This window comes from Leucopleurus acutus (genome assembly GCF_964270905.1).
Source record: "Leucopleurus acutus genome assembly, chromosome: 16".
NCBI lineage: Eukaryota > Metazoa > Chordata > Mammalia > Artiodactyla > Delphinidae > Leucopleurus > Leucopleurus acutus.
This window is the reverse complement of record NC_139158.1, coordinates 15,756,664-15,775,332: the sequence shown is the minus strand read 5'-3', so window position 1 is coordinate 15,775,332 and position 18,669 is coordinate 15,756,664. Positions and strand designations below refer to the sequence as shown.

At 49.0% G+C, this 18,669-nt stretch overlaps 1 protein-coding gene across 2 annotated transcripts in view; it reads left to right on the top strand.

Moving 5' to 3' along the window:
- The window catches only part of SRCAP (Snf2 related CREBBP activator protein), a 32,432-nt gene extending 13,835 nt beyond the window's left edge, over window positions 1-18,597 (top strand). For both annotated transcript variants that reach the window (XM_082858116.1, XM_082858117.1), the window contains exons 17-33: window positions 64-200; window positions 289-475; window positions 1,985-2,154; window positions 2,572-2,837; window positions 3,049-3,336; window positions 3,859-4,023; window positions 4,701-4,967; window positions 5,313-6,808; window positions 9,950-10,215; window positions 10,352-10,554; window positions 12,343-12,512; window positions 12,662-12,858; window positions 12,954-13,068; window positions 13,277-13,396; window positions 14,734-14,928; window positions 15,085-15,168; window positions 15,272-18,597. In XM_082858116.1, coding sequence (XP_082714242.1) covers window positions 64-200; window positions 289-475; window positions 1,985-2,154; window positions 2,572-2,837; window positions 3,049-3,336; window positions 3,859-4,023; window positions 4,701-4,967; window positions 5,313-6,808; window positions 9,950-10,215; window positions 10,352-10,554; window positions 12,343-12,512; window positions 12,662-12,858; window positions 12,954-13,068; window positions 13,277-13,396; window positions 14,734-14,928; window positions 15,085-15,168; window positions 15,272-17,962 — 7,017 coding nt within the window. In that variant the 3' untranslated portion in view covers window positions 17,963-18,597. The remainder of the gene's footprint in view (window positions 1-63; window positions 201-288; window positions 476-1,984; window positions 2,155-2,571; window positions 2,838-3,048; window positions 3,337-3,858; window positions 4,024-4,700; window positions 4,968-5,312; window positions 6,809-9,949; window positions 10,216-10,351; window positions 10,555-12,342; window positions 12,513-12,661; window positions 12,859-12,953; window positions 13,069-13,276; window positions 13,397-14,733; window positions 14,929-15,084; window positions 15,169-15,271) is intronic.
- Window positions 18,598-18,669: the final 72 nt, after the last annotated feature.

The window sequence follows — 18,669 nt, the reverse complement described above, 5'->3', positions numbered from 1 at the left end:
GGGTCTAGGCTGGGGTATAGTGCCCGCTGTTCTCCTGTCAGCCTCCTGCTTATTTGCTTTTAGGTTTTGCGGCCTTTTTTGCTGCGCCGAGTTAAGGTGGATGTTGAGAAGCAGATGCCCAAAAAATATGAGCATGTTATCCGCTGCCGGCTCTCCAAGCGCCAGCGCTGTCTCTATGATGACTTCATGGCACAGACCACGTAAGGGAGGACCAAGGGTGGGCCTGGGACCCTACAGTGGAGCGGAGGTGACTATCAAGATGTCCCATTTATTTCTCCTTTCTCCCAGAACTAAGGAGACACTAGCCACGGGCCATTTCATGAGCGTCATCAACATTTTGATGCAGCTGCGAAAAGTCTGCAATCATCCAAACCTGTTTGACCCTCGACCCGTTACCTCCCCCTTCATCACTCCAGGCATCTGTTTCAGCACCGCCTCTCTGGTGCTAAGGGCCACTGATGTCCACCCTCTCCAGGTAAGCAGTTGCCTCCAAGGTTATTGGCCCTACCACCCCTGCACCTCTTTTCTTTATGCTGGAGTCTGACCTTTTGCATACTTACTTGCCCTGTCACCTCAGCATTATTCCAGTTTCATCGTTTTCTAACTGTGTCACTTTGGGCAAGCTAATTATTAACCTTTAACCCTAAATTTGCTTGCCCTTCAAAACTGGGGTTATAAGGCCTATTCTGCAGTATGTTTGTGAGAATTGTGTTAATATTTTTAGAATTGCCTGGCATATTAATAATGCTTAAATATTTTAACTGTTTCTAAGCATATGGTACAGTGGCACTAAGTACATTCACATAGTTGTACAGCCATCACTATCATCCATCTTCAGAAATTTTTTCATCTTTCTAAACTGAAACTCCATACCCATTAAATAATAACTCCCCATTCTCCCTCTGTTCCCAGCACCTGGCAGCCACCATTCTACTTTCTGTTTCTGTAAACTTACTATTCTAGGTACTTCATGTATGTGTGATCATACAGTATTTGTCCTTTTGTGACTGGCATATTTACTTAGTAGAATGTCTTCAAGCATGTGTAAGGATTTCCTTGGTTGGGTAATATTCTATTGTACATGTTCTTGTGTATGTGTATACATGTATGTGGGTATGCACATGTATACATTTACATACATAGAGACAAATACCACGTTTATCTGTTCATCAGTGGACACTGCGGTTGTTTCCACCTTTTGGTTACTGTGAATAATGCTGCTGTGAGCATAGGTGTACAAATGTGTGTTTAAGTCCCTACTTTCAATTCTTCTGGGTATATATACACAGAAATGGAATTGCTGCATCATATGATTATTCTATTTTTAATTTTTTGAGCAACAGCTATACTGATTTCCGTAGCAGCTGCACTATTTTACATTCCTACCAGCATTTTGCAAAGGTTCTGAGTTCTCCACATCATTGCCAACACCTGTTTTCTGTTTTTTTGATAACGGCTCTCTGAGTAGGTGAGGTGGTATCTCATTGTGATTTTGATTTCCCTAATGATTAGTTATGTTGAACATCTTTTCACGTGCTTATTGTATATTTTCTCTGGAGAAATGTCTGTTTGAGACCTTTGCCAATTTTTATTTTTATTTTTGGCCACGCTGTGGGGCCTGTGGGATCTTAAATCCCCGAGCAGGGCTTGAACCTGGTCCTTCAGCAGTGAAAGTACAGAGTCCTAACCACTGGACCGCCAGGAAATTCCCGCCAGTTTTTAAATTGGATTGTTTGTTTTTTTTGTTGAGTTGTAGTAGGACTTTGTGTGTTCTGGATGTTAGCCTCTTACCAGATACATGATTTGCAAATAATTTTGGTTCTAATCTGTGGGTTGCCTTTTCACTTTATTAATAGTGTCTTTTGATGCAGTCTAATTTATCAGTTTTTTTCTTTTGTTGTCTGTGCTTTTGGTGTGATATCCAAGAAATCATTGCCAAATTGGCTCCTTTGACACTATGCTCTTGTGTTCCTTCTTATGTCAGCGGATAGACATGGGTCGATTTGATCTCATTGGCCTGGAGGGTCGTGTCTCTAGATATGAGGCCGACACATTTCTACCCCAGCACCGCCTTTCCCGCCGGGTTCTGCTAGAGGTGGCTACTGCTCCGGACCCCCCACCCCGGCCCAAGCCAGTCAAGATGAAGGTCAACAGGTACCAGGGCCGAGGAATAAGGAAGTGGGTTCCTAGAAAAAAGTGGCTGCAGCTGGCTGGGGGGAATTGGGGTGGAAAGGTAAGAGTTGGAGGCTAGGCTGGAATGTTCATATAGATGGATGAAAAATACTTGGAGGAATCGGGGGATAGAATAACCAGAAGATGGTTTTGGGAGAGGCCCTTGTGTTTGTCACTGATTTTTTTTTCTCCCTCCTCTCTCTGCTTCGTGCTTTTTCTTTTTTCGCTTTGTGCTTTTTGGTTATCGGATTTCTTTCCCGCTTTCTCCATTGGGTCTTACCTTTCTCTCCTTTGCTTTCATAATCTGTCTGTTTTTCTGCCTCATCTTCCTTATTAATTTCTTTTCCTATTCTTCACTCTCCCTCCTTCCCTACCCATCCCCTTGTTTTTTCCTCGTAGGATGCTGCAGCCAATGCCCAAGCAAGAAGGCCGGACAGTGGTGGTGGTGAACAGTCCACGGACTCCCCTGGGCCCTGTCCCAGTCCGACCCCCTCCAGGCCCTGAGCTCTCAGCCCAGCCCACGCCTGGCCCAACCCCCCCAGTGCTGCCAGCACCACTGATGGTGTCGGCCTCGCCTTCTGGGCCCCCACTCATTCCGGCATCCCGGCCTCCTGGCCCTGTTCTTTTGCCCCCACTGCAGCCAAACGGTGGGCCTCTTCCCCAGGGTGAGTTCCAAGGGAGCCAGGATGCTGGGGGATACTTCAGGCAGATTGTTCAGATTGGGGGAGAAGTAATGAAATTAGTGTTTGAGGAGCTGGGTTGGAGACAGGGGTGTGGTGTTTGATGGGCTACAAGGGATTATGTATGGAGGTTTCTAGGACCAGGCTGAGGCTTTAGTCAAGGTATATCTGACAGGTGTTTGCTTTGTGTTTACAGTGATGCCATCCCCTCTGGGGGTCTTGAGTGGGACCTCACGGCCTCCCACGCCAACCCTATCCTTGAAGCCAGCCCCACCTGCTCCTGTTCGCCTGAGCCCTGCCCCACCCCCAGGCTCCTCCAGCCTGTTGAAGCCCCTTACCGTGCCACCGGGCTATACCTTCCCTTCTGCTGCTGTCACCACCACCTGTACCACCACAGCCACGGCTCCCACCACGGCAGTGCCAGCTCCTACTCCTGCTCCACAGCGCCTCATCCTGTCTCCCGATATGCAAGCTCGCCTGCCCTGTAAGTTCCCAGGGCTCTGTGAGGGTGAAGGACTTGAGATGGGAGGAAAGCCTACATGCCATGGAGCTGGAGAGGAAAAGCTCAGGACCATGAGTGTATCATGGTGGCTAACATATATTAGGTATTTTGCCAGGCATTGGTAATTCATAATCAAGTAAGAGCCCTCAAGTAGTTCACAGTCTCTAGTTGGGGAGATGATCCATAGATGAATAAATAGTGGTAAGCCTAGCAGTAGAAAATTATTTGGGGTAAAAGGGCAGTGTAGAGGAGGCAGGTGGTGATTAGCTCAGTATGGTGGAAAGCTGTTAGAGGGTGTAAAGGAGATTGCAAAGCAAACAGGTGGGATTGGAAGGAGTAGCATGTCAAAAGCTCAAAGGCTGTAGGTGGAGGCTAAGCTTATTGGAACATGGTAAGTTGAGGGGGAGGGTTGGAGAAACTGGAGACATGTGCCACATGAAGGTCTGTGAAGTGAGTTTGAGCAGAGTGGGCCCCATGTACATTAAGCCTCTTCTTTATTCATAGCAGGTGAAGTGGTCAGCATCGGGCAGTTAGCCTCACTGGCACAGCGGCCAGTGGCTAGTACAGGGGGAAGCAAACCTCTCACCTTCCAAATCCAGGGCAACAAGCTGACTTTGACTGGTGCGCAGGTGCGCCAGCTTGCTGTGGGGCAGCCCCGCCCGCTGCAAAGTAGGTAAAACCCACCCCCTGTCCTGCCTTTTTCCTCCTCCTCTTTGTCCCTTTGTTTTTGTGGCTCTTTTCAGATGTCAGCCTTTATGTTTCTTTCCTTACCTTTTGGTGGGTGGGGCCAAGGGGAATGGTTGGAGGGGGTCTTTTGATCAAGATAGGTATGAGTTTATTCTGGAGAAGTTATTCCTTCTTCGTTCTTTCTCTCTTCTCTTGCCTCTGCCCTCCTCCGGCTGATAGCTGCTTCTTTCTTTCTTTCTCTCTTCCCTTAACCCAGGGAATGTGGTGCACCTGGTGTCAGCAGGGGGGCAGCACCACCTCATCAGCCAGCCTGCCCATGTGGCCCTCATCCAGGCCGTGGCCCCGACCCCTGGCCCTACCCCTGTCTCTGTGCTGCCTTCTTCGACCCCCAGCACCACCCCTGCCCCCACTGGCCTCAGCCTTCCGCTTGCTGCTAACCAGGGTGAGGCTTCTGGCCTTCCTACTTACTTAGCCCTGCTGGCCTTGGTCCTTCCAGGCATGCCCTGGGCTACTGTCTGTCTAGCCTTCCCTCAGTGTTGTTTTCCTTTGCCAGTATCTCTGATATCTGTCTGCTACCCTCTCCTGCCCTTGGACTTCTTCCATCCTTTGGGTCTCTTGTTTCTTTTCTACCTTCCCCTCAATCTAGCTTCCTCTTGCAGTGCCACCAACCATGGTGAATAATACAGGCGTGGTGAAGATTGTAGTGAGACAGGCCCCTCGGGATGGACTGACTCCTGTTCCTCCGTTGGCCCCAGCACCCCGGCCTCCGAGCTCTGGGCTTCCAGCTGTGTTGACTCCACGCCCCACATTAACCCCTGGCCGGCTACCCACACCTGCTCTGGGTACTGCCCGGGCTCCCATACCCACATCCACTCTGGTGAGGCCACTTCTCAAGCTGGTCCACAGTCCTACGCCTGAAGTCAGTGGTGAGTTCAGGTGGCTGAGGCCACAAATTTTTGTCAGGAATGGAGATAGGGTGGCCCAGAGGGTTTCTAAGTCACAGTAGATCCTTTTGTTATCAGTATACTGATTTGCATTAGCCCCCAAAATGGTCTGCTGAGCCCTTGCCTAATTCCAAGATACATAAGTTGGAACTTTGGAGGGAAAGGAAATGTTGAATTGTTAGATTCCTTGAATCTTTGATCTCATGGTGTGGGAGTGAAGGTCTTCTGGGAAACAGGTGAAGCTTGGGGGTAAGGGAAGGGGTGGGACAGGGTAATAGAAGGAGCAAGAAAAGAATTTGGGGGCTAACTTATCCTCTGTCTCCACAGCTTCAGCACCCGGAGCTGCTCCCTTGACCATCTCTTCTCCTCTCCCCGTGCCATCCTCACTACCTGGGCCAGCCTCTTCTCCAATGCCAGTTCCCAACTCCTCTCCCCTTGCTAGTCCTGTGTCTTCTACAGTCCCAGTTCCAGTATCATCTTCACTCCCCATCTCTGTCTGCACAACGCTTCCGTCCCCAGCCTCAGCTCCACTCACCATCCCCATCTCAGCCCCCTTGCCTGTTTCGGCTTCGGGCCCAGCTCTGTTGACTAATGTGACTCCAACACTGGCAGCGGCTCCTGGACCTCCCTCTTTGGCACCAGTTGGGACTTCTCCATCAGCGTCAGCCTTGACTCTAGGTTTGGCCACAACTCCATCCCTGTCCCCATCTCAGGCACCTGGTCACCCTCTGTTGTTGGCTCCAGCCTCTTCACATGTTCCAGGGTTGAACTCAGCCGTGGCCCCAGCATGTTCACCTGTCCTGGTGCCAGCTTCTGCTCTGGCCAGTCCTTTTCCGGCAGCATCAAATCAAGCTCCAGCTCAGGCTTCCCTTTTGGCTCCAGCACCTACTGCATCTCAGGCTCTAGCCACCTCTCTGGCTCCCATGGTGGCTCCACAGACAGCAATCCTGGCTCCTTCTCCAGCTCCTTCTCTGGCTCCTCTTCCAGTCCTGGCTCCATCACTAGGTCCTACTCCTGTACTGGCTCCATCGCAGACTTCGGTTCCACTTCTGGCTTCATCATCTACTCCAGGAACTCCTTTAGCCTCAGCTTCCTCACTGGTGCCAGCCCCAGCTCCTGTGTTGGTTCCATCATCAGCTCAAACTATGGTACCAGCCCCGGTTCCGTCACCTCTCCCGAGTCCGGCTTCTACGCAGACACTGGCTTTACCCCCAGCTTTAGCATCCACTCTTGGCGGATCGTCTCCATCTCAGACACTCACTTTGGGAACTGGGAACCCCCAAGGTTCTTTTCCAGCTCAGACATTGTCATTGACTCCAGCAGCATCCCTAGTACCAGCTCCAGCCCAGACACTGTCTTTGGCACCGGGACCACCACTGTGTCCATCTCAGACGCTGTCTTTGGCTCCAGCACCCCCTCTGGCTCCAGTTTCTCCAATGGGCCCGGCCCCAGCTCACACACTGACTTTGGCTACGGTGTCGTCATCTGCTTCACTCCTGGCCCCAGCTTCAGTGCAAACACTGACCTTGAGCCCTGCCCCAGTGCCGGTGCCCACCTTGGGCCCAGCGGCAGCTCAGACTCTGGCACTGGCCCCAGCCTCAACACAGGCCCCAGCTTCCCAGGCATCTTCCCTCGTGGTTTCGGCAACCGGTGCCGCTCCCTTGCCTGTCACCATGGTATCCCGGCTGCCTGTTTCCAAGGATGAGCCTGAGACACTGACATTACGCTCTGGTCCCCCCAGCCCTCCCTCCACTGCTACCTCGTTCAGTGGTCCCCGACCTCGACGCCAGCCCCCACCACCACCTCGTTCCCCTTTCTATCTGGTAAGTTTTACTGCCTCAAAGGAGAGGGAACAGGAAATTGAATTTCTTTGGAGTGTTGCTACAGAGTGGATGGAACAAAATAATGTCACCTTTATCTTGGTAAATTACGAAGCCTAGTTTTGTGGACCTAATACTTGAATGTCACTGGACAAAGCCCTTCCCTGGGCCTTTACTCTTATTTGTAAAATGGGAAGAATAATCCATGTCCTACTTTTCACAGAGGAAGTAATTGAGGACATAATGTGCTTTTAAAACTATTAATCACTGATGTGTTCAAGGCTTTCTTGTTACATTTGGTCTCTTTGGTTCTTGCTTACTCTTTTGAGTTAGTGTTGGCATCTAATTGCCCCATTTTACAGATGAAACTAGCCTACTAAATGATGTTTTAAAATTTATACAACTTGTGAGAACACAGATGTGCTGGCTCCATTGCTTTCTCTTCTTCCCCACAAGAGGCAGTCCTCAGAGACAGGAGGATTTTTCTCAGTTGCTAAAACTGTCACCATTAAGTATTTGAACTTCTAGGGGAGAAAGGACACCACGGAATACAGTTCCCTAAAGATCATGAGCGTTTGACTTTGATGGTCATTTGCTGTAGTTTTTTACCTCCATGGTGATTAAGTGGGAAATAAAAAGATCTCTGTCCCTTCATGAGCTTTCTGGTAGCCATTTTTTTCTATCATATATATAGTTGTATATATGTTTGGTTAAATAAAAGTTGCAACTCAGAGTAAGTAACCCAGGACCCAATAATGAGAAAGATCTAGTGAGTCCTTCCAGGCCCTCTTGTCTTTCTCACTCTGATAATAGAGCTGCTTATTCTCAGCCCCAGTCCCCCACCCTCCCATCTTTGCCACTTGCTTCCACCTTTGGTCTTTCTCTAATGCTGCCAGGTTGGTCTGGCTTTTTGGAAGTAGAGAGAGGAGAGCCTAGATCCTAGCCCAAGGGTGCAACCCCATGGTCTGTGTTAAATTTTCATTGCTCTGCAAGTAGGTAGCAGCTTCTTGATACTTTTTCTTTAAACAGTTTGAGATATAAATCACATACCATACAGTTCACCTATTTAAACCATACAGTTCATTGGCTTTTAGTATATTCACAGAGTTATGCAACCATGACAACAATCAACTTTAGAACATTTTCATTGCCCTAAAAAAAAAGAAACCCCACACCCTTAACCATCATCCCTGACCTTTCCATCCCTCCTAGCTCTAAGTAACTTGTATCTGTAGATTTACTTATGGAGTCATATACGGTTTTTTGTGACTGGCTTCTTTTACTTAATATTTTTGAGGTTCATCCATGTTATGCTATAACTGACATATATATATGTATATATATCAGTACTTCATTTTTTAAAAATTGTTGAATAATATGCCATTGTATGAATATACCACATTTTATATATCTATTCATCAGTTGATTGGGGGACATTTGGTTTGTTTCTTCTTTTTGGCTGTTATGAATAATGCTGCTGTGAACATTCATGTATAAGATTTTGTATCTTTTCATATATGTTCGGTTATATTGGATGTAAATTTAGGAGTGGAATTAACTGGGTTATGGTAACTATGTTTGTTCGAGGAACTGACAAACTGTTTTCCAAAGTGGCTGTACCATTTTACATTCCCACCAGCGCTTGTGAGGGTTCCAGGTTGTCTACATCTTTGCCAAAAACTTGTTATTATTTGTCTTTTTTGATTATAGCCATCCTAGTGGGTTTGAAGTGGTATCCTGTGGTTTTTAAATATTTATTTATTTGGTTGCGCCGGGCCTTAGTTGCAGCGGGGGGCTCCTTAGTTGCAGCTCCAGGGCACTGCAGTTGCAGCTCGCCAGCTCCTTAGTTGTGGCATGCGAACGCTTAGTTGAGGTATGCATGTGGGATCTAGTTCCCTGACCAGGGATCGAACCCGGGCCTCCTGTATTGGGAGCACAGAGTAGAGTCTTATCCACTGCACCACCAGGGAAGTCCCTTTTGTGGTTTTGATTTGCATTTTTCTGATGGCTAATGATGTTGAGCATCTTTTCAGTGGTTGTTAGCCATTTGTATATCTTCTTTGAAGAAATGTCTATTCAGATCCTTTCCCTTTTTTAATTGGGTTATTTTATTCTTTTCCTTTTTGTTATTGAGTTGTAAGAGTTCTTTATTCTTGATACAAGTCCTTTTTCAGGTAGATGATTTGCAAATATTGTCTCCTTTGCTGCTACTTAATGAGAGCTGGCCTTAATGATTTTTCCCTCTGCTAGGATGCTTTCCTTCCTCACTTATTAGACCACCAGGAGCCAAGAGGTCAAGCTTAAGGTAGCAGTCAGGAAGGGAGATTTGGGACACTGCTTTTTTTCAGGACCATCTTGTAGGGTCCAGTCTCCTTCATTATTTGTTCATTCTAATAACATATTTATTGAAAGCCTACTTTGTGCCAGATACTGAGTTGGATACTGGATGATTACAGTGAGGGGCTTACAGTTTAGTGGGTAGAAGATGTTAATCAAAGAATCCTATACATGTAAAACTACAAGTGTGATAAGTGCTACAAAAGAGTTAGGTGGTTTTATAGCCTGTGAAACTGGAAGCACAAAGATGGGAAAGGATTGGGTCAAAGTCATACAGGTATCCTGTCAGCCAGGGCACTCCCCTTTTCTCTCTTGGGGTTACCTAGATGTCTGGTTAGCTGTTCCCATCCCACCCCATTCCAGTCTGACCTTGGACAAAAACCTGCCATGGATTTGATTAGCCTCTCTGTATCCTGGTCAGTGATTTGAGGAGGGATTTTAATAATTGTTTTGGATCTACTGCAAGAAGATAAATTAACTTGGATATTCTGGATTTAAGTGTTACATGGGAAAACTCACGCAAATCATCCATTCTATAAGTTTGTCAAACATACGGATCTTAATTTTGAATATTCAGGCACCTGCTTTGGTAGCATACAGGGAAGATCAGTTTTCTTTTGTGGAGAAGTTATTTCATTTAACATTGGGAAAAGAATAACTCCCATTATTGACAATTTGGAAGAACCAAAATAGTGTATTATTGAATCTTATGGTTTCCACAGATTATGTTTAATTCTGGGAGGAACTGCCAGATTTTCTATAAGGACGCTGATCACTTTTTCTGTGTTTTTCTCCTCTTATCCTCAGGACTCTCTGGAGGAAAAGCGGAAGCAGCAGCGGTCTGAACGCCTGGAACGGATTTTCCAACTTAGTGAGGCTCATGGGGCCCTGGCACCCGTGTATGGGACTGAAGTCTTGGATTTCTGTACCCTGCCCCAACCTGTTGCCAGCCCCATCGGCCCTCGTTCTCCTGGCCCCAGCCACCCCACCTTTTGGACTTATACCGAGGCTGCCCGCCAGGCTGTACTGTTTCCCCAGCAACGACTAGACCAGCTGTCAGAAATCATTGAGAGGTTGGCAGGGCTAAGTGCTAATGGGAAGTGGGTCTTGGGGCCTCTGAGTGGATATAGTGGTTAGGGCTGGTAAAGGTGCTAACTTCTGGGGCCATTCAGAGTTCCATATTTTATACTGCTTGCCTTCTTTTTACAGGTTCATCTTTGTCATGCCTCCTGTGGAGGCACCTCCCCCTTCCTTGCACGCCTGCCACCCACCTCCTTGGCTGGCCCCTCGTCAGGCAGCCTTCCAGGAGCAATTGGCTCGTGAGCTCTGGCCCCGGGCTCGTCCTTTGCACCGTATTGTGTGTAACATGCGTACCCAGTTTCCTGACCTGAGGCTTATCCAGTATGATTGCGGTGAGTTCTTTGGCCAGTGAGGGTCTCTTGACCTCTTTTCTTGTCTTAGCCTGAAGACTGTTACATCAAAGGGATGCTGTACATAAGGTCTCTGTGGATTTCATTAAACATCAGATAGTCTTTTAGGTTATGCTTCTGGGTGAGATGAAGAAATGTAGGCCTCATGATAGATTCTTGGCATTCATGAATTTGACTTTGATGAAAGTTGAAAATGTTTGCTAACTCATTTATTCAGTGATTATTTTGTGAACATGTTACATCATTTGGGATACAATGGCAAATGACATAGCACAGCGTGGAGTTTTCAGATTTATGGGGAAAGGTGTGTGGTGGTATAAGACTGCACAGTAAATAGTAGATTTTGGGGAATTCCCTGGTGGTCCAGTGGTAGGACTCCACGCTTTCACTGCTGAGGGCACAGGTTCCCTCCCTGGTTGGGGAATTAAGATCTTGTAAGCCAGGTGGCCAAAAGAAAAAAGTAAATAGTAGATTTTGTTTTGGGGAAAGATTTGAACAAGGATGCTTGCCTTTTGAATAGAATCTTATTGGTTAGAAGAAATTTGGCTGCAGGTAACAGAAAACCAACCAACGGTGACTTAAACCACAAGATCATTTATTGTTTACTAAATGAGAAATGCCGAGAATGGTGGTATATGGCTGGTTCAGCAGCTTAGTGGTATCTTCATGGACCCGGGACTTTACCTACTATCCTTAGCTTTTATCTTTTTATTCTCATGGTTATTTCTTCATGGTCTTAAGATAGCTGCTATAACTCCAGGGAGCACACCAGTGCTCCAAGCAGGAAGCAAGGGGTTGAAATAAAACACTCGCAAGTCTTTCATTTTTTTCTGGGAAAGAAAGCCCTCCCAGTTGACTTTGATTCAAAATTCATTGGCTCAGATTGGGCCATATGCCCATCCTTAGAGTAATCACTGACAAAGGGAAAAAGGAACTGAGGCTTATTTAGAACAATAATGATTCATTTTCTGGGGTTGGTTTGGCGTGCGCCTTCCGTGGGTATCAAGGGATCTCTGCCAGGTGTCCATAGGATTAATCGGGTTCTGTTAACTGAGAATGGCTGTTGGACAGTAGCGAATAGTTTCTGCCACAACTGTGCACAGGTATTTCTATAGTAATATGTTTGTAGATTTCTATAGTAATATGTTTGCAGATTTCTTAAATGTCTTAGAACATAAGAAAGTCAGCAGAATTTTTATTAATATGTGTTCAATAAATATTTTAGTAAAAAGATAATTTTATAACATTTGAAACCATTCAGAATAGGTGAATTGAAAGTCTTTGTTAAAAGTGTTCAAACTGATTGAATCACTATTTTCGTGTTTGATGGGAGGTTAAACTAGATAACCTCATAAGATCCTGCCTCTCTGGTTCTTATCTCAGTGACCTTCCATCCAAGTGAGCTATGACATCAATGGATTTGTTGATGTTTATCTTGTGAATGGCTTGTGCTGCAGCTGGTATAACTCAGTGTAGTACTTGAAGGTCTTTTCTTGCTCATACACCATTGAGGATTTCTTTTTTCCCCCTGAGGGTCTGTATTACCCTGCCCCTAGTTAGACTGAAAGAAGTCAGATCCAAGACAGGAGCAGACTGAAGAGGAAGAACCCTTAAGAGAAGAAAATATATAAAGTTAAATATTTTTGATTCCCCTGGGTTGATCGAAACCCTGGCGTAAAACTTGATCTTTCAACTACACAGGCTTCCAGTGCTGTGTTTTTCCCACTCCAGTTTATAGCTAGCTCCCTGTACCCCTTCATATCTCTTTAGGAAAGTTGCAAACGTTGGCAGTGCTGTTGCGACAGCTCAAGGCGGAGGGCCACCGGGTGCTCATATTCACCCAGATGACCCGAATGCTGGATGTGTTGGAGCAGTTTCTCACCTACCATGGCCACCTCTACTTGCGTCTGGATGGGTCTACTAGAGTTGAACAGAGACAGGTAACCCAGGCATCTCTGGCCCTTAGAGGCTCGCCTCAGCTCTGTCTCCTTTTTCCAGGGTTCAGAGTCCCAGGAGGGGCCCCCACTAAGCCTTGGTGTGTTTTTGGGGATATGTCTCCCAATACTATCTTTTTTTCCTTTTCCTCTAGGCCTTGATGGAACGATTCAATGCAGACAAACGCATATTCTGCTTCATCCTTTCAACTCGGAGTGGGGGTGTGGGCGTGAACCTGACGGGGGCAGACACTGTTGTTTTTTATGACAGCGACTGGAATCCTACCATGGATGCTCAGGCCCAGGATCGCTGTCACCGAATTGGCCAGACCCGAGATGTCCACATATATAGGTATTGCCTAGTCTCCCCTTACCTTACTTTCCCTTTGCTAATAGGGTTTTACTGATGTATTTGGCTGTTTATACATGTCCTTTATCACCCCCTAGGCTTATCAGTGAACGGACAGTGGAAGAGAACATCCTAAAAAAGGCAAACCAGAAGAGAATGTTGGGAGACATGGCAATTGAGGGAGGCAACTTCACCACAGCCTATTTTAAACAGGTACTAAGATCTTCCAGTCTGTGCAAGAGAGAACTGCTATGCCTGTAGGAGTTACTACTGCTTATTAAAAAGGATGCTTTGGCCTCCACAGATCTGCCTCTTCAACTAGTGGTGCTTCTGATACTACTAAGAGCTATCAGCTTCATAGCTATAGACCTGGGACCAACATTCCGTTGGCTCTGACACTTTTCATATGTTCTTTCCAAAGCAGACCATCCGAGAGCTGTTTGATATGCCTCTGGAGGAACCATCTGGCTCATCTATACCCTCTGCCCCTGAAGATGAGGAAGAGACTGTGGCCAGCAAGCAGACCCATATCCTGGAGCAGGTGAAAAAAGAGTGGGCAGGGACTTCACTGGCCATCCAGTGGTTAAGACTCTGTGCTTCCACTGCAGGGGGCACGGGTTCGATCCCTGGTCGGGGAACAAAGATCCCGCCGCAGAAAAAGAGTGGGCAGTCCCTAGAGTAGAGCTAATGGTTGTAGTGTGTGTTGTCTCTCAGTCTTTTGAGTTTGTCCAAGGGGAAAGAACTATTTCTGCTTCTTCCCAGATTACAGTTGGCCTTTGATAGTTGTGAGTAGATTGTTTATTGGTTCACATGATTTCATAGATATAACACAGGATATGGAGTCCACGGTTCTAGGTTTGAGCTCCAACAGTGCTGCTTTTTTTTTTTTTTTTTTTTTGCGGTACGCGGGCCTCTCACTGTTGTGGCCTCTCCCGTTGCGGAGCACAGGCTCCGGACACGCAGGCTCAGCGGCCATGGCTCACGGGCCCAGCCGCTCCGCGGCACGTGGGATCCTCCCGGACCGGGGCACGAACCCGTGTCCCCTCCATCGGCAGGTGGACTCTCAACCACTGCACCACCAGGGAAGCCCCAACAGTGCTTCTTAATAGTGTTCATTAAGCCACATCCATTTAATCTTCTGAGCCTCACTTCCGACTTTTCTGAAATGCTAAATTAGAAGGAAGTAACTGAAGGTTAAATAGCATAGTGGATGTAAGAAGTGCTTTGTATATGGTGTAAAACTCTCATTTCCCAAATATTAATGCATACTGGAATCACTTGGAAGGCTTTGAAAAAGATTGATTCCTGAGTCCCATCTCACAGTCTACTTAAATCATGATTTTGAGTGGTGAGGTCTGGGCATTTGTATTTTTTCAGAAGTAGACAGATGTTTGGGAACTGTAGATGTGGATTATCATGGAGAAATTTTCCCCTACCAAGTGCCTTCCTCTCATGCTCTAGGCTACTTCCCTCAGTGACTCTGCTGTGATCTCCCTGGATATTCATCTCAGGGGAATGATCATATGTTAACCTGTTGTCATGAGGCATCTCAGCGCAAAAAAGAATTGTGGATTATTTTGTATTCACCACTTCTGGGATTGCTTTTTTAAAGAGATTTGAGGCTTACTTGAATGGAAAGTAAGTGGAACTAGAGGTCTCTAAAACAGTTATTTTGTCTCTGGTGGCTCTCCTGGTTGAATCTGTTCCATTCTTTGTGGACCACTGTGTTGCTTTGGTAATTTTGGGGGCCCAGAAGAGAGTTGAGTTCTGATGTAAATCTGGTTTGGTGTAAACGTGGCCTCAAACATTTGCCAGAATCAAATCACAGGATGTAAAGTTCTTTAATTCTCATGATTATTCTTCCCCACACCCTCATAGGCATTGTGTCGGGCAGAGGATGAAGAGGATATCCGTGCGGCCACCCAGGCCAAGGCTGAACAGGTGGCTGAGCTTGCAGAATTCAATGAGAATGATGGGTTTCCTGCTGCTGACGGAGAGGAGGCTGGTCGGCCTGGGGCTGAAGATGAGGAGATGTCCCGGGCTGAGCAGGAAATTGCTGCCCTTGTAGAACAGGTCTGTGTTGGATCCACTAGTTCTCAACCTCACCCTCCACAACTCCTTCCTCTGGACTCTGCGACCTTCTTTCTGTCTTCTCTGGTGAAAATAATCAAGGGTGATGGGCCCTGGGCACCAGGTCCCTATGTTCATCATCGCTGCTCTTCCCCACAGCTGACCCCCATTGAGCGCTATGCCATGAAATTCCTGGAAGCCTCACTGGAGGAGGTGAGCCGAGAGGAGCTCAAGCAGGCAGAAGTGAGTATGGGGGTGGGGATAGAAGTGGAAAGTGGCTGCTTTCCACCCACTCCCCATGCCTCTTGCCTCCCTCTGACCACTCATTGGGCTCTGTTTTTGGTAGGAGCAAGTGGAAGCTGCCCGCAAGGACCTGGACCAAGCGAAGGAGGAGGTGTTCCGCCTACCCCAGGAGGAGGAGGAGGGGCCAGGGGCTGGGGATGAGGTTTCCTGTGGGACTGGTGGAGGCAGCCACCGGCGCAGTAAGAAGGCCAAGGCCCCCGAAAGGCCAGGGACTCGCGTCAGTGAGCGTCTTCGTGGAGCCCGGGCTGAAACTCAAGGGGCAAACCACACTCCTGTCACATCCACGCATCACCCCCGCAGCACCTCCACACCCCCCCGCTGCAGCCCTGCCAGGGACCGAGTTCCCCGGCCAGCGCCTAGGCCTCGACCCACTCCAGCTTCAGCTCCTGCTGCAATTCCTGCCCCAGTCCCTGCCCCAATCTCTGCCCCAATCCCCATTTCAGCCCCAAATCCAATAACCATGCTTCCTGTCCATATCTTGCCTTCTCCCCCTCTTCCTTCTGCACAGATTCCTCCTTCTTGTTCTTCTGCCTGTACCCCTCCTCCTGCCTGTACCCCTCCACCAGCTCATACCCCACCTCCAGCCCAAACTTCTCTCTTAACTCCTTCCTCCCCTCTCTTGCTTGGTCTACCTTCTGTGCCCATTTCCCCACCAGTCACCAACCTCCCCTTGGGCATGGGGCCTGAGGCAGAGCTGTGTGCACAAGCAATGGCATCTACTGAGTCCCTGGAGCTGGCTGATATGGCCAGTTCCGAGACTTCCCCAATTACTCTTGTGCCCCCTAAGGATCTGTTGCCAGTTGCTGTTGAGATCCTGCCTATGTCAGAGAAGAACCTTTCTCTCACCTCTTCTGCACCTAGCCCAAACCTGGCAGCTGGCAGCGTCCCCAACGGTCAAGAGCAGGAGGTGCCCGAGCCTGCTGAGGCGACCATCCTCTCAGTGCTGCCTGATGGTGAGGAAGTGGCCACGTGTCTGAGTGAGAGCAATAGGCTGGAGCTCCCACCCTCAGCAGCATCTGATGAGCTACTTCAGGAGCCACTGGAGGCTGACAAGAACTCAGAAGAGCTGGTGGAAGCCCAGACCCCAACGTCTACCCCAGAGAAACCACAGGAACTTGTTTCAGCTGAGGCCGCAGCCCCGTCAACCTCATCCTCGGCCACCTCCACACCTGAGGGTCCTTCGCCTGCCCGGCCCCCTCGGCGTCGCACCAGTGCCGATGTAGAAATTAGGGGTCAGGGGGCTGGTCGGCCAGGGCAGCCTCCAGGTCCCAAAGTGCTTCGCAAGCTGCCAGGACGGCTAGTGACTGTGGTAGAGGAAAAGGAACTGGTGAGGCGACGGCGACAGCAGCGGGGAACTGCCAGCACCCTAGTGCCTGGGGTCTCTGAGACTGGTGCCAGCCCGGGAAGCCCATCTACCCGCAGCATGTCGGGGCCAGAATCCTCACCTCCCACCAGTGGTCCCTGTGAAGCTGCTCCCCCATCCACACTGCCCACCCCAACCCAGCAGCCCTTCATAGCTCGCCGTCACATTGAGCTGGGGCTGACTGGTGGGGGCAGCCCAGAAAATGGAGAAGGGGCACTACTTGCCATCACCCCTCCTGCTGTGAAACGTCGCAGGGGGAGGCCCCCCAAGAAGAACAGGTCTCCAGCAGATGCTGGGCGAGGGGTGGATGAGGCACCTTCATCCACCTCTAAGGGAAAAACCAGTGGGGCTGACTCAGTCCCTGGGGCTGAGACCCTTATTGTTGCGGAGCCTGTCCTGGCACCCCAGCTTATTCCTGGGCCCCAGCCTCTTGGACCCCAGCCAGTTCATAGACCCGAGCCTGTCATCCTATCACCTGTGGAGAAAAGAAGGCGTGGGCGGCCCCCTAAGGCCCGAGATTTGCCCATTCCTGGGACCATTTCCTCTCCAGGGGATGGCAGCTTAGAGAGCCGGACACAGCCACTCCCGATACCGCCACCCCTGCCACCGCTCCCACCACTCCTAGCCTGTCCCACTGCTACTGTCGCCAACACTGTCACCACTCTCACCATTTCAACATCCCCACCCAAGCGGAAGCGGGGCCGACCTCCCAAGAATCCACCGTCACCTCGGCCCAGCCAGCTCCCTGTCTTGGACCGCGACAGCTCTCCTGTCCTTGAGAGCTGTGGATTGGGGAAGCAGCGGCAACCCCAGGGCCAGGGGGAGAGTGAGGGTAGTTCATCTGATGAGGATGGAAGCCGCCCCCTCACCCGCCTGGCCCGCTTACGTCTTGAAGCAGAAGGAATGAGGGGACGAAAGAGTGAAGGGTCCATGGTAGTGGCTGTAATTCAGGATGATCTGGATTTAGCGGATAGTGGGCCAGGCGGGTTAGAATTGACACCTCCCGTGGTCTCATTGGCTCCAAAACTGCGTTCGACCCGGCTGCGTCCAGGGTCTCTAGTGCCCCCGCTAGAGACTGAGAAGGTGCCTCGCAAACGGGCAGGGGCCCCAGTTGGCTGTGGTCCTGGGCTGGCAAAGCGGAGCCGCCTGCAGCCCCCAAGTCCCCTGGGGCCTGAGGGTTCAGTAGAGGAGTCTGAGGCTGAAGCCTCAGGTGAGGAGGAGGAAGGGGATGGGACCCCACGGCGCCGGCCTGGCCCCCGCCGGCTTGGTGGGGCCACCAACCAAGGGGACCAGCGTATCTTGCGCAGCAGCGCCCCTTCCCACTTGGCTGGCCCTACCATTAGTCACAGAGGCCGTAAAGCCAAGACGTGAGTGGGCTGCCCCCCTTCACCTAGGCTTTCTGCCATGGCCCCTCTCCCTCCATGACCAGGCCTGACTCTGTTAACCACTACTTGAAGTCTTTTGAGGGGGGAATCCTCCAGGGAGACATAGGGGCCTTCTCCCTTCTTTCCACCAAAGTAGGGGGTAGGCAACTGGTTGTCATGGAAACGGGGCTCTTCACATATCCCCTTCCCTTCCACCCCACATGGCTGGGCAGTGTTAAGGGTGGCAAGATAGTCTTTGTCCCCACCCCCTTGTACTTGATTTCCCCAGCTATCTTTCACAGCCCCCCACCCTTAGGGGAAGGGGGAGGGGCTTCTCTACAATGAGTTTTTTTCTTTTTTTCTTTTTTTTTTTTTTTTTAAGAAGAAAAAAATAATAAACTTAGTTTCTGTATGAGCATCCGCGTAAGGAGGCTTCTGATTTTCTGGTCTGGTGGAGGGTTGGGTGGGAACTTGGGTATCAGTTTTCTCTTCTCTCTTGCTCTTGCTAAGACCCTAGTACCCGATCTCTAACTCAGAATTATGTATCTTTGAGGCAGAAATCTCCACGCAAGAAGAGGGAAGAATGGCAAATCTTATCTGGTAGGGTACCTTTCCCTAAAGTTTCAATTTTAAGTCATTCAGACTCATACTTTTCCTCTCCTCCCTTCTATTCCCTTGGTTGCTGGACTTTCCTTGGGAGCTATCTGATGCCTC